The sequence below is a fragment of the Lissotriton vulgaris genome, chromosome 5, assembly GCF_964263255.1.
Source record: "Lissotriton vulgaris chromosome 5, aLisVul1.2, whole genome shotgun sequence".
In the NCBI taxonomy this organism is placed as follows: Eukaryota; Metazoa; Chordata; class Amphibia; order Caudata; family Salamandridae; genus Lissotriton; species Lissotriton vulgaris.
Window position 1 is genome coordinate 837,238,542 of NC_141693.1, and position 14,349 is coordinate 837,252,890.

General features: G+C 45.1%; 1 protein-coding gene across 33 annotated transcripts in view; it reads left to right on the forward strand.

Annotated features, from left to right (window-relative positions):
* Positions 1–14,349, forward strand: part of SORBS1 (sorbin and SH3 domain containing 1) — a 1,099,691-nt gene that overhangs the window by 695,898 nt on the left and 389,444 nt on the right. For 30 of the 33 annotated variants that reach the window (XM_086922349.1, XM_086922367.1, XM_086922341.1 and 27 more), the window contains 2 exons: positions 10,153–10,179; positions 10,289–10,404. In XM_086922349.1, the coding sequence (XP_086778475.1) occupies positions 10,153–10,179; positions 10,289–10,404 (143 nt within the window). The remainder of the gene's footprint in view (positions 1–10,152; positions 10,180–10,288; positions 10,405–14,349) is intronic. The other 3 variants (XM_086922345.1, XM_086922352.1, XM_086922373.1) reach the window with 1 other exon arrangement.

The window sequence follows — 14,349 nt, forward strand, 5'->3', positions numbered from 1 at the left end:
GAATACTACCTCCCCGCTAGTCCTGGCGGTGGGGTAGCATTCCACCCTTCTAGAGGGAGAAGACATATAGTTACTGGTTTACACGGTTAAAGTTAAACAGAGCCTCAGCATCACTGCTGGACGAAACTCCGGCAGGGGAGGCCTGGGCAATAGGTTTCCTGTCCAGGGAGGTGCTGGCACCTCCCCAGACAGGCTCTTAGTGTATTGGGGAAGGGAGGGCTGCATTCACTGAATGCTTTCCAGACTCTGCCTGGGGCACACAAGGTGCTCCATGCATTTCCCAGTTCAAACCGGTTGCTGGGGCACTCAGCCCCAGCTCTGGTACGAAACTAGACAAAGGGGATGAGTGTAACCACCCCCACCCAAGGTCCACCCATAGGAGGGACCTTAGAGTTAGTCCAACCCCTAAACTTACTATAAGTATAGAACCCCAGTCCCTAGGACTTTAGATTTCCCTGGACAAAACTCTGCAACATATATCCTGGACCTTTGACATTCCATATCGAATGGAAGACGGAAGAAATATCCCTTGTGGTCAAGTAGTGACCACCCTGTTCAAACAGGCACCAACAGCATCTTTGCCGGTCTGCATTTTCGAGGCTTCCGCCGGATCCCGAAGAATCTGCGACACAGACCACGGACTTCCAGACCTCTCTGACCCCGACCTTCGCTGACAGCAAAGCTGAGACCCGTGGCGGACACGAGAGACATGGGACCAGAACTCCTGGACATCCTGCATTTTCCTACCTGCACCGATTTCCCGAGGTACCCCGAAGTTGTGCATTGGGATGCTTGAAGCCCCAGCCCGAGCACCGTTTGCACCGAAGCTCAGAGGCCCACACTCCACGAGGGTCCCTTGGGCCCGCTTTGTGCATTTCAGCTCGACGCATTCTTCCTAGTCTATTAGCTAGTGAGCCCCCAAGAAGACCAACCTTTGTTCCAACTTGCTTTCCTGGTTGCTTCAGGCTTGCCCCAACTTCCCTGCAAAGGAGAAGTTCCACAGACCTTGCTGGTCTGCACCAAAGCCAATTTCGACATCCTGCATGGGTTGCGTTTGCTAAGGCTTGTTGGGTCCAATCCGGATACCGACACCGCAGTCAACTAGATCCTTCGTGGGACAGCTCGAATCCAGCTCCTGGTCATCGTCGACGCCTCCTGGACCTCGTGGCTGAAGAGACAAACTTAATCTTTTCATCTGAAATCACCCGACATCTGGTGGAATCTTTCTATCGCTGCTCTGGTCACGGGCTAGTGGCCCAGACTCTGTCTCCTCTTCTTTCAGGTTCTTCACATCTCCTATCCACCCGGACACTTTTACTCTCGTCACCTGCAGCACTTTTTTGCAGCTCTCCATTGGAATCGCCGACAAAACCCGACACGAAAAGACACCTATGCACCCGGCTTCCCTGGGCGGGGTAACACGAGTACTCCGGTGCTACCGTGGGTATTGACTCTCCAAGTGTCCTAGTCTAAAAGGGTTCCATCGCAGTTCACCTCCATGTACCCTTTTTCTTTAAAATTCTAACTTGTTCGTTCCCCATAGAAAGTCAATGGTAACCCGCGGCTGTGTTTAGACACTGCACGCGTCTCCCGTGGGCCTCCTACATCCTAACCTTTGGTTGTCCTGAGTAGCCCCAGGCCTGCTTTCTATTTCTCACATGGTTCTTATACCATTATTTTAGTATATGGTTTGTGAGGCCCCTAGGGCAAAACATATATTGTGCAACTTATCGTATGCTAATTAAGTTCCTTGTATTGTACTTTTACCTCTGACCATAAATAGTCCAGAGGGGTTGTGTTTAGAATAAATACATATATATTTGATATATACCTTGTGTGGTGTGTTTTCATTTGGTACTCAAGAGATTATAAATGGTAAAACAACTTGCTTAACTCATATCCAAGTCTTAGCCTGAAGGCTGCTCTCCACAGCTACCACTAAGGATAGCTTTCTATAAGGTTGACTTTATAACCTACCATCAATAAGGGTTGATTAGACTGGTGCAAGGTGCCCACTAGAACTAGTGGACATCAGTTCAGTTCAGTTCAGTTAATCTTTATTTTGGTGGTTAAAAACCATCATAAAAATACACAACACATTACAAATCAACAATTAACATTTGACATTATTGTACTGAACTTTACAATGTTAAAAACAAATATAAAATATATATTCTTATTAAAAATAATTGAGAGGGAGAAGTCACTTAATTCATTTCATCCTACATCATCCCCTAGTATTTCTTAATTTGACAGCAATTTTTAAAAAAGTCATTATAGAACACAGAGAACACGTGTCAGTTGCTCTTTGCAAAAATAATAAAGCAGTTTTTGCATGAAAGATTTTTGACTCCTTTAAAATATTCACAAGAAATCTTCTACGAGGAGTTTTATAAAAAGGGCATAATAATACAAAATGAAGGGTGTCCTGCAGAGACCTATTGTCGCAGCCGCAGGCACCCTTCTGCTCAATTGTTAAAGTAAAACCAGGCGGATAAGCTAAAATGTGTGGTAACAAATTGAGCCTAAAACGACACATTAAAAACCTCTCTTGTTGGCTATACATTAAAAACAGGTACGGTTCCATGCCCATTTCATTACTCACAAGAGAGTGCGATACTACAGATGTTTTCACAGAGTCAAGTCGCTTCCTGCTATGATCGTATTTATCCAATAACTGCTTTTGAATACGATATTTGCTAGAGCGATCAATCTTTGAGGGATCAGTAAATAACATTTGGTAGTCAATGGACTCTAGGGTTTCTTTAATGTATTTAAGCCAAGGGATTTGCAGCCATCTATCTCTCCGACAACAATCTTTAATAATCTGTCTAGATAATTCAGCGTTTGGATTTAGCCAAATTCGAAGCCAGGTCAAAATAGGTCTTATTCTGATCAGGTCAGAGATGTACGGGGTACCCAGCTCATTGTGTGTGATTGCTGCTGGGATGCTCTGTGGAAGTTTTAGCAGTTTCTTTAGGAATTTATCTTCCTCTGTTTGTATCTGGTGTGCATCCTTAAAGCCCCACACCTCTGCCCCGTACGTAGCTTTAGAGATACTGACCGCTCTGTACAGTGTCATTACTTGTTCAGGGGACCAGCGACCCATCCTTCACGCAAAGTTTAAAATGGCACCATTCGCTGAGACAAGTTTCCTACACCTTTCCTCCAGCAATGGGGCAAACCCAATCTTTTCATCGAACAAGAGACCCAGGTATGAAAAGGTATTCACAGTGTCCAGACGTGGGTTCCTATTTTAAATGGAAATCTCTTAAGGGGTTTTTTTCCCTGCCACCATGATAAAGGACTTGTTGAGATTTACAGATAGATCTAAATTCTCCATGAATCTTGCAAAGCCAGTAATTAGCCGCTGGAGACTCACCGCTGTTCGTGCGAGCAGGACCGCGTCATCCGCGTACAAAAGTACCGGTATATGACGCGATCCTACTCTTGGGCAGTCAGTCCCCAGTGTCAACAGAGTACTCGCCAGATCATTTATATAGAGGGAAAATAAAAATGGAGCCAGGATACACCCCTGCCTCACCCCGCTAGTGCATGGGAAGGGATCAGTGCTCACCCCTCCCGAGCTATAGCGGACCTTGGCAGTGGTGTTCCAGTGGAGTTCTATAAGGTCTGGATCAATTCCCAATCTATACATGAGCGCCCAGAGCTTGGTTCTGTTAACATTATCAAATGCGGCTGCGAGGTCCATGAACCCCATATATAGGGTTCCTGTATCTGATTTAATATATTTAGCAGCTATGAGGTATAAATTAAGACACTGGTCACTAGTTGACTTGCCTGTTCTAAACCCATACTGGGTCTCCACCAAGATGTTATGTACCTCAGACCACTCTGTGAGACGGTTTAGTATTACCCTACCTAGAAGTTTCGCAGAGACATCAATCAACGAGATTGGTCTGTAGCACTGCGGATTATCCCTACAGCCTTTCTCATATATAGGAACAATCACAGCAGTTGACCAAGATCTCGGAAGACCAGTTTTAATGGCTGCATTCAGTACTCTGGTCATAAGCGGTGCCCAAAGGTCAGTGTTGCTTAAAAGGAGGTCTGGGGGTGTGCCATCCGGGCCTGGCGCCTTATTACGCGTCAACCCTTGTACTGCCTCTAAGACTTCCAGCAAGGAGAATTCTAGATCAACAGCTCTGGGACCCTCCCATACACCGTCCCCGTTTTCTATCTCCTGGTGATTATACAAGCTTTTAAAATGGTTCACCCATTGTTCGGGAGTATACTAGTGCTAATTACAGGGGAGCTGGAGTCTTGGTAACAAGGTCTATTTATAATTCTCCAGAATTGGGCATAATCTCTGTTTTCTCCTGCTTCTCTAAGGTCTGCCCAGACTTCCTTTTGAAGTGCACTCTTTCTTTGCTTGACCTGTATTTTGTAGTTGCGTCTACAGAGGGCAATTTCAATCTTGTCTCTCGGGGACTTCTTTAGACTCTGTTTTAATTCTCTCAGTTCCCGTGAACAATTCGAGTCAAACCATCTTGGGGTAGTTAGGTCCTTAATGGGCCGCTTAGTTTTTAATAATCCTTCAACTAACCTAGTTAGGGATTCAAATGCAAGGACCACTTCTCTACCCTCTATTGCAAGGTCTAAACAGATCTCTATATGTTCTTTTCCTCTAACCACTAGGCTACTATAGAAGTCTTGTGGGTTAATCATTGCCCATCTGATGCGCCTCCCTTGGTCCGTTGGTCGGATTGCCGTGCCTCCCCCTGATGTTTTGCTGGTAGATTGTTATATTCTATTTCAAGAGTTAGGGGGTTGTGGTCGCTAAAAGGGCTCCATTCCGTTCTTACCCTAATAATCTGGGTTTTAGCAAAGGCAGAGATTAGTATATAGTCTATTATAGAAGCACAGCCTCTTCCTTTAAATGTAGGAATGAGGGTGTCTCCTGCTTTCAGAGGCAACAGGTCCATTGTATGAGTAAGGGCGAAGCTGTCAAGAAGCTTCATAATCAGAGTGCCTTCTCTGCTATGTTCGAAGTGTGGCCCACTTTCGACAGAGCAGGTAGACCAATCAGGAGAGATAGGGAATAACTTTGGGCACAGATGACAATTGAAGTCCCCCATCAACAGGATGATTGGTTCGGACCCCCCCTGCCTTAAGTCCGTTTCCTCATTTAACCTGCTCTCTAACTCTATTAATGTGGGGAAATTTCCATCAAAGGGGCCCGAGTTGTAGAAATTAAGGATAAGAAAACTCTGCCCGTGTCCCTGAAATTTCACTGCTTGTATGGTATCAGACACCCAAACTGGTTGTGACCAAGTGCCTTTTAGATCTAAGTCGGCATATATCACTAACACTCCTTTCGCTCTCCCGGATCTCACTTCTTGGGCTGGCATAAAGAAGCATTTATAGCCCTCCAATTGGCAGGGGTCAGGGTCTTGTGCCCATGTTTCTTGTAAGGCTATAATATGAAAGCCCCTTATATACTCTCTCCACTCTTTATTGTCAAGTTTACCCCCCAGACCTGCTACATTCCAGGACAGAAAGGCTAACCCTGCCCTATTTGCCTTCCTTCCCTCTGTACTGTGTTCATTCATTCTGCAGTTTCCTGTTTCATGGGTCTTTGACATTTGTCATTCTCTTTCCTCTGTTTTTGGGGAACTTCTTTCCTAGTTTTTAGCCCATTCCTGCTATTAACAATTCCCTCCTCTATTATAGGACAAGCTAGTCCCCCTGTAACAGTAGTGGTTTCAAGCTCTTTATCTATGGGGGTAGTCAGTCGTTTTCATCGAGCGACTGTAAAGGGGCAAATCTATTTCTCCACTGGGAGTAATCTCGAGGTGGGAGAAACTGGTCGGGGTGGTTTGTGGCTGTAGCCCTTTGGAAATGTTGTGGTCTTCCTGAGTTCCATATTGAGTGGTCAGCATTATTGATATTACTCCATCTCCTTGGATAAAAATGCCCAAGGGGGAGCGCACAAATTGTGCTGGTCTGATTTCTATTAGAGTTGTTCAATATGTAATCCACCAGTCTAGCATCTCTGAAATTGGCCACAATGCAATCCCCCCTTATATCCTTTTTCCTACCTCCTAACCAGTTAACTCTTCTTACATGAACTATCTCTCCCCTCTCCCCAGCATTCAATGGTCTGTGTATATCCAATCACTTGGAGATTTTAGCATGTAATTGAGAGTGCGATTCTCTGTCAGAGGGCCTAAGTTCCGGCACCCCCGCAAATACTATAACGTAGGGACTGGCTTCCGGTGGTAGATTTATATGTGGGGGAGGGCTAGATGGGCTATAGAAAGGATCCAAGTCCATATGGTGTGGGCTATAAGGGCCATTTCTAGCATGATATTCTTCCTGGGCCCTTTGTGTTAGAGGATGTAGAGGGGCTTTATCAGTGTTTTGGAGCTCATCTTTTGGTTTGGTCCCCCTCTCTGATTTTGAGAAGCTGCCGGGGCATCATGTATCTGGGCAACCGTATGTTGAATATTACTGACACAATTGTTGTTTACCATTGTGTTATTATTAGGGGTGTTAGCGACCACACTTGGAGGTTGATTAGGACCTGAAGGGGGAATATTAGTTGTCAGTTCTAATATCTTGCCATGTTTGATCAGTTCGCTCACTATTTTGTCCACCTTACTTATAATAGGTTTCAGCTGGGCAGTAATGAAGGTTTCAAGATGATTCTTAAATTCTCCTATAACATCCTCAATCCAATCTGGTGGATTTGTGTTTGTACGGACCTTGTCTTCTACCAGGATGTCATCTTGCCTTTTATTAGACTGACCTTCTCCTATAACCAACTTAGTTTTCCTCTGTTGGGCCCTAATCCTCCCCCGCCGTTTTGGTTTGCTATGGGTGGTCGAGTCACTATGCCCTGAGATTTTTGCCCTAGGGGTAGGTAGTGGTTGAGCACAAGGAACAGCTTCTATCTGGTTACTTGGTGACACTGAATTTCCAGTCATATTGGGGCTGTCTGCTAGAGTGTGATCCCTAGATTGTGTTGGGGTAGCTGCTATAGGGTTGGGTGAGGCAGAGAGGCTCCTTTCCATTCGTTCTATCTCCCCAGATACCTTCCTCAACATTAAATCAATTGCGGTGGTTTTTTTTACTTTATTGGGGGCAAGATTGTTGTTTCCTGCTAGGGTTTGATCAGGGGTTTCACCTAGGGGGGCTAGTTTTAGGGTGGTTAGACATAATGAATATAATATTAGAGTAGCTCTTGATCTACTCCGCGGAGCAGTCCAAGCTTCCTTCTAATGGGAGGCTAAATATCTATGTACTCTATTTACTATAAGTGCCTTATATCCCCAGGTCCCCCTTTTCCATAGACCAACAACTGAATGTCACAAAATGATGTCTGAGGCCCGAGGGACCAAACCAAGTCCAAAGTCCACAGTACCTGTCCCACGAATCCGTGCCAAGGGGGAAGGCCCGTCCCGTCCCTGGTCGTCCCCGGACGGCCACAGACGGCCCGCCCTTTGCCCGGGCTTAGCCCGGCGCGGTACCGCGCGTCCCGGGAACCCTAACGCTGTAAATGCGCCTCCTGGCGCCAAGACGAGTGGTGGGCGTGGTCTCCCGCAGGGATCGCTGGGGGTTGTGGTCTCCTCTCTCGGCGGCCGTGCACCGGTGGAAACGTGCAGCGGCGGCGGAGGAGACCAGCAGGGTGTCCCAAGCAGCAGCAGCGTGTGTCCCCAGAAAGTAGGTGGAAAACAAAGAGAAAATGTTCAGTTTTTCAAAGGGCTCCCGCGGCTCTGCAGCCCTAACGCTGTTTAAATGCACCTCCTGGCGCCAAGACGAGTGGTGGGCGTGGTCACCCGCAGGGATCGCTGGGGGTTGTGGTCTCCTCTCTCAGCGGCCGTGCACCAGTGGAAACGTGCAGCGGCGGCGGAGGAGACCAGCAGGGTGTCCCAAGCAGCAGCAGCGTGTGTCCCCAGAAAGTAGGTGGAAAACAAAGGGAAAATTTTCAGTTTTTCAAAGGGCTCCCGCTCCTCTGCAGCCCTAACGCTGTTTAAATGCGCCTCCTGGCGCCAAGACGAGTGGTGGGCGTGGTCACCCGCAGGGATCGCTGGGGGTTGTGGTCTCCTCTCTCGGCGGCCGTGCACCGGTGGAAACGTGCAGCGGCGGCGGAGGAGACCAGCAGGGTGTCCCAAGCAGCAGCAGCGTGTGTCCCCAGAAAGTAGATGGAAAACAAAGGGAAAATGTTCAGTTTTTCAAAGGACATCATATACCAGGCTAATTTCACACTGAGGGTGAATGTGCTAAAAAAATATGGTGCCATTTAAAAGTATCTCTAGGATGCTCAACCTGGTACTGATGTATTCAAAGAGTCCTAAGACATGTTAAAAAACAAAGTGAGATATTGTTAAGATAAAAATGCTCTTCTATATCTCTTCAATCATGGTCGACATGTTTCAGCCTTGCTAGTGTTAATGAGGCTTTCTTCAGGACCAAAGGTGATGATGTGGCTGCGAAAATTGGAAGTAGCCATGTGTAAATGAGCGATTTACAGCACACAAGCTAAGGTGTGCTGTGCGTGTCGTGGCTAAACCGTACCTACGGACCCACAATAGGTGAAACCTGTAAAGCAGGGGAAAAAAGGAAAAAAGGACATACAACATAAAGGACATACGTAACAATTATATGTACAACAATGTCGTGCCATTCAGTTTTGTTTCTCAGTCCTTTCGTACGCTTGGTGCTCTGAGAAACATTCTCGTGCACTTGTGTAGTCAGAAACATTCAGGTTGGTGCCAAACTATAGTGTCATTCCTTCATACACCTATTAAAAACAAACCTAATCTCCCAATGCCATGCCCAGTGAAGTGTCAGCATGCACGTTCATTGGTGCCTATGCTGCTTGCGTGGTCGCATGCACCTTTCTCTGACACCCCAAGGAGGATTTGAGGTTCAGAAAAAGATACTAAGTCATATGGTAAAATCTTTAAGCAAGATAAACCCACTTGATGTATAAAACATGTATTCCATGATGGTCATCCTTAAATTCTGCCTAGGTCCTGGTCTACTGCGTCCATAGACTATCACTGGCACTAGTGCTTTTGGTGCTATTTTTACTTAAAACTTTAAACATTCATATTTCTGGTTTCGTCAAATTCGATTTTTGCAATTTTGGTGTCTTTTCGTTTATTACATTTTACTCAATTTTTCGGATTTGATTTGGCATTTTTAATGTTTGATGTTTTTCCTATATTGCTGTTTTAGTATGGCATAATTACTGTACACATTGTCCTATGTTAAGCTTGCCTGCTCTGTGCCATAGCTACCAGGCTGTTGATCTCTGGTTAATTTTGTGACTTTACTGCAAGTGACTTTGGTGCTCTCCCTGACAAGTTAGTGTCTTTATTCCTTGAGGTGGGCAACTGTCCACCCCAAATAATAATCCACTTTTTACAGAGCGTGTGTGTTTTTTCATAAAAAAAATGTATAAGCTTTCGACTATATAAATCTTTAAAGCAATTTTACACAGGATTTCGACTTTATAAATCATTTGACGCTATTTCAGACAGGTGTTAGGAATGCCAAAAAAAACTTGCAGGGCGGATATAGCTATTTTATGGGTCCCCTCGTGTGGCTTCTTTTCTTGTGGTGCTGTACAGAGCGTACCAACGTGCATTATACTAAACAACGTTACTTATTTTTTTACAGTGAATTTAAATGTTGTAATTGCTTAGTGTGTACTGTGAAAAGTGTGTGAAGTGCACCATAACGCTGTAGTGCATAGTTTTCGTTCAAGGCTTTTGCATACTCATAAACCGTTTAACTGTGGCAGCAAAAGGGAATATCACATCCCAGACTGCATTTTAGAACATAGTTCACGAAGTTGAAGTTATGCTTGGTATGTGCAATACACCAATGCAATTACGACTAAGTCTCCATTGTAGAAAGCATAGTTTCCTACTACTTGCCCAACAAACAATTGCTTCTTTTTAGCGATGAACGAATCCCTTGTATTTATAAAGGTCAGAAAAGCTGAGAGCATGATATTTGCAGCCAGTTTACATGTAACACTGTCAGGGCGAGTCCATACCAAAAGGTTTTCTTGCTCTTTTGCAGTGCTCTTAAAGCTACAGGCATTCTTTCCCCCATGTTAACAGTTTCTGTGTCATTTTCCTTTTTTTGTCTCTCTGCATTCTTTGAAACACGTAGATCTGGAGCCAGGACAAATAGAAACAGGTATACAACCACTTTTGGTAGACGGTGTTTTTGTTCATCGAGAGATACACATTGATGACTGTCGCAGGACACAAATTCTTATGACCTGGCATTCTTTTTAACATGTTAGATGAATGGAAGTCAACTTCCAATGTTGACTCTAACGGAGATGCTCAGCCAACAACTTTAACCGTAAAGGGGTATCGAAGCGTGCGTCCAAATCTTCCTCCTGAAGGCAAGCTCCTGGTAAGCATTTTTACATTGCTTTGTTTGGAATTATAAGAAGTGTTTCTATATATCATTGGCGCCTGGGCAAACCATTTTATAAGTACATTTCCAAACTAATTTACAAAAAGGGAGTAAAACGTGAATATCAGTAACAAGTACAGCTTGTAGGATTGCTTGTTCCTCTATGGTTATTTTTTCTGGCGAATAGAAGCTACAGAGCACCAGGTACAATGTGAGTGGTTTAGACTGATGTCCATTTGCCGAGCACTTTATGGAACTATAATGTGAAGCAGTAAAAAACTGCAACTCTTATTAGACAGCTACATAAAATTAAAAACCATACTGACTGGCTGTATTCAATTCATCTGTAGTTAGTGTATTGGAGAATATGGACAGTGGTCTGATTTTTATTCTATCTAGGGTCAAGCAGTTGGGTATTCCAGCACTGGTTTCAAATTCAATCTAACGTCATACTATTTATCAGAATAGTAAACACTGTTAACATGTATTTAACTGTAGTAAGCTGTTGTATGAATCATTTATTTTTATACTTCTTCTTTTATTCCAGTTGGTGTCTTTTATAGCTTTTATGACAAGAGTTGTTGAAATAAAGCGTTTACAACAATTTCTATTCCTACAAAACCATATCCCCCTTTCGCTCCTAATACAAGTTAAGGTATTTCCACATTGTTTGCCTCACAGTCTAAATATGAACCAACAACATATCTGATTCTACTTTTGCCATTACATTTTTTAACAGCATTTAGGACGATTTCAAGGGTGTTCTTAGGGAGTGATGGTCACGTGCATTCATTAACTAGATTTGAGCAGCAGGAGCAAGTGACATGCTGTTTTCACCCACAATTGCCATATTTTAATAACAATGAGATTATACTGAAAATTGGTTCTCCTAATACTAGTGTTTAAGAAACGGTGGCAATTCTTTTACAGAATAACCCTTTTTGTATGATTAGCCATTCATTTACATATCTCTTCTCTTTTGAATATTTCCATCATTTAGGTTGTCAAAATACACGTTAAAACACATCTTTGATTACCCATATCCATTTTCACCACTATTAGAAGGCAGAATTATGATCACTCCATTTTAATAATTTCCACCACCCAATCATAAAATATTTAGCAAAAAATGCTTGACCCAATCAATGTTCTAGCTGTACAGCCGTGACATGATCATAATTAATTTGTAACTTACTTCCATTTTACATTCTGCTAATAAATAACTTTCCAAAAAAAGAAAAATGATTAGTAATGTAGTAGCTTAGAAAAACAGACAACTTTAAGAGAGAAAAGCTGATTTAAAAAAAAAAATCCAGCTGCTGGTATTTTGCAATTTTACAAAGGGTTCATCATCACAGTTTTATATCCGTCCCTCCAAGCACAGATATAGGGCTAGATGTATATGTTTATCGAAATAAGCAGTTATATCTTGATAAGTTAGGCTAGTGGTGCTTTGCTAAGCACTTCAATTATTTTTGACTGACTGATTCCTCAGCAATTAAATTGAGCCTTGCAGTGGGGATGATGCCTTTTGTGGCTTCACTTGATACCATGAAACAGATTGTGTAGGTGAAACAGAGAACCTTGTTCTGATCAATATAAAATGTTTAACTAATGAAGGCAATTGATTCATTATTTTGAATAAATAGAACGTTTGAAAATATGTATTTAACTTTTCTCAAACAAGTAATACTACTACCTTTTTAGCACCCCTGAAAGTAAAAATCATGTAAACAAATATGCAGGATGGGTTTCCAAGATACGTCTCACCACTGCAGCATTGTTTCCAGCATTACCTTAGGGGATAGGGATGCTGTAGATACTGAACTGCTCTGTACCCGAACACCCTAGATATATAATTGGCGACCCAGGTATATAAAACCAAAAGAAAAACAGTCTATGGGGTGTACTCATTTGCACCCTAGTATGCTAGTGCCGGCACACTTGATGGATTTTATTAGGTTCATAGCAATAAAAGAAGTAAATCGGTGATGTGATGTAAAATATTAACTGACTCATACTGAATCATGGTGAAAAACTCTGTTAATAACCTCAGGCAAAATTCTGTTACTATCCCCAATGACATGGTAAAAAGGGGTACAGGGAAATTTTGTAAGTAGTGCAATTCCAACTTAAAGAAAGAGAGACATAAATTGCACGATGACTTAAAAATGAGTTTAAAAAAACCAACAACTTCACTCCTCTAAGTTTTGAGTTCTTTCTTACACAGTTTAGACTATCAGTTAACTTCACTAGTTACCAGCTGAGTCAAATCGGTATTTTCATTACAAACAAGCATTTACAATGCAACGGTCTCGCTTTTGAAAAAGTTAGAGCTATTGGCATTGTAAATGACAATATTTTTATTTATGTGTTGGTTTTGAAAACAGATAAATAAAGGCACTGTCATTTACAATGCCAATAGCTTAATCTCTCGCAAATGCCACACACAGACCCACACAGAGTCCCACACACATACAAACCTACAGAGCCACACGCAGAGCCACACACACACACACAGAGCCACACACACACATACAAAGAGCCACATACACAGACACACACACAGCCCTCCCCCCCTCTCCCCCCGTCAGGACGCACCCTCCAGGGCCAGCATGGACCGGAAGTCCTTGCAGTTGGAGATGCCGGTGGTGTCGGTTATGCAGGTCTTTCACAAGTTGGACCAGAAGGTGGCCGTGGTGATGACCGTGGCGTCGATGCTCGAAACCTTCCAGTAGTCGGTGGGCAGCGTGGAGCAGACCAGCACCCAGCCCGACAGGGCTAGCAGGAAGGCCACGATCTCCCCCCGTGCTGGCCATGGTCACCGGCGAGGGTCACAGGGCACAGGTGTCAGAGCTGAGGGCACGGGTGAGGGCAGAGGGCACAGGGGTAAGAGCTGAGGGCAGAGGGGTGAGAGCTGAGGGCACAGGTAAGAGCTGAGGGCACAGGAGTTTTAGAAGCGAGAGCTGAGGGCACAGGGCAGGGTAAGAGCTGAGGGCAGAGGGGTAAGAGCTGAGGGAATAGGTAAGCGCTGAGGGCACAGGTAAGAGCTGAGGGCACAGGGGTAAGAGCTGAGGGCACAGGGGTAAGAGCTGAGGGCACAGGTGAGAGCTGAGGGCAAAGGGGTAAGAGCTGAGGGCACAGGTAAGAGCTGAGGGCACAGGTAAGAGCTGAGGGCACAGGAGTAAGAGTTGCGGGCACTAGGGCAAGAGCTGAGGGTACAAGGGTAAGAGCTGAGGGCACAGGGGTAAGAGCTGAGGGCACAGGAGTCAGTGAGGGCACAGGTAAGGGCAGAGGGCAGCGTGGTGAGGGCTGGAGGTCTGGGTTGAGGTCAGAGGGCACAGGTGCCAGAAGTGAGGGCCTAGGAAGAGCTGAGGGCAGAGGGGTAAGAGCTGAGGGCAGAGGGGTAAGAGCTGAGAGTACACAGGTAAGATGTGAGTGAGGGCCCGGGGTGAGATCAGATGGCAGAGGATTCAGAGCTGAGGGCACCTGCGAGGGCAGAGAGCAACGCCGCTCGCAACTTTAAGGAATGCCTGGAAGGTTGGAGTCCCGCTCGGGGAACTCTGAATCAGAAACTGCCCAAGAGCCTCTCACGGGCTCTAAAACAATAATGCCCCAGGAAGCTGTGGCGGAACGATGGAGCGGCCCTCTGCCCTCCAGGGGCCGCTCTAGAACCACTGCTGAGCCCCCCAGACGCCAACACTCACCGGGCTGCTTTGGCGGGGGCTCCTCGCCGTTCCCACGCTGCTCCTCGAGGCAGGGGCTCCCTTCACTGGCTGCGGGGCTCTCCCTTTACTCTGGGAGCCTCACGGCTGGACTTCTATCTCTCCTCTCACTCCCCGGGGCTCTTCCTCGCTCTTGGGAGCCCTGGGGGGAGCCTGCCTGACTTCCAGTCCGGGCGACGGGCGGCGGGGACAATCTCGTGCAAACGAGGAGTAGGCA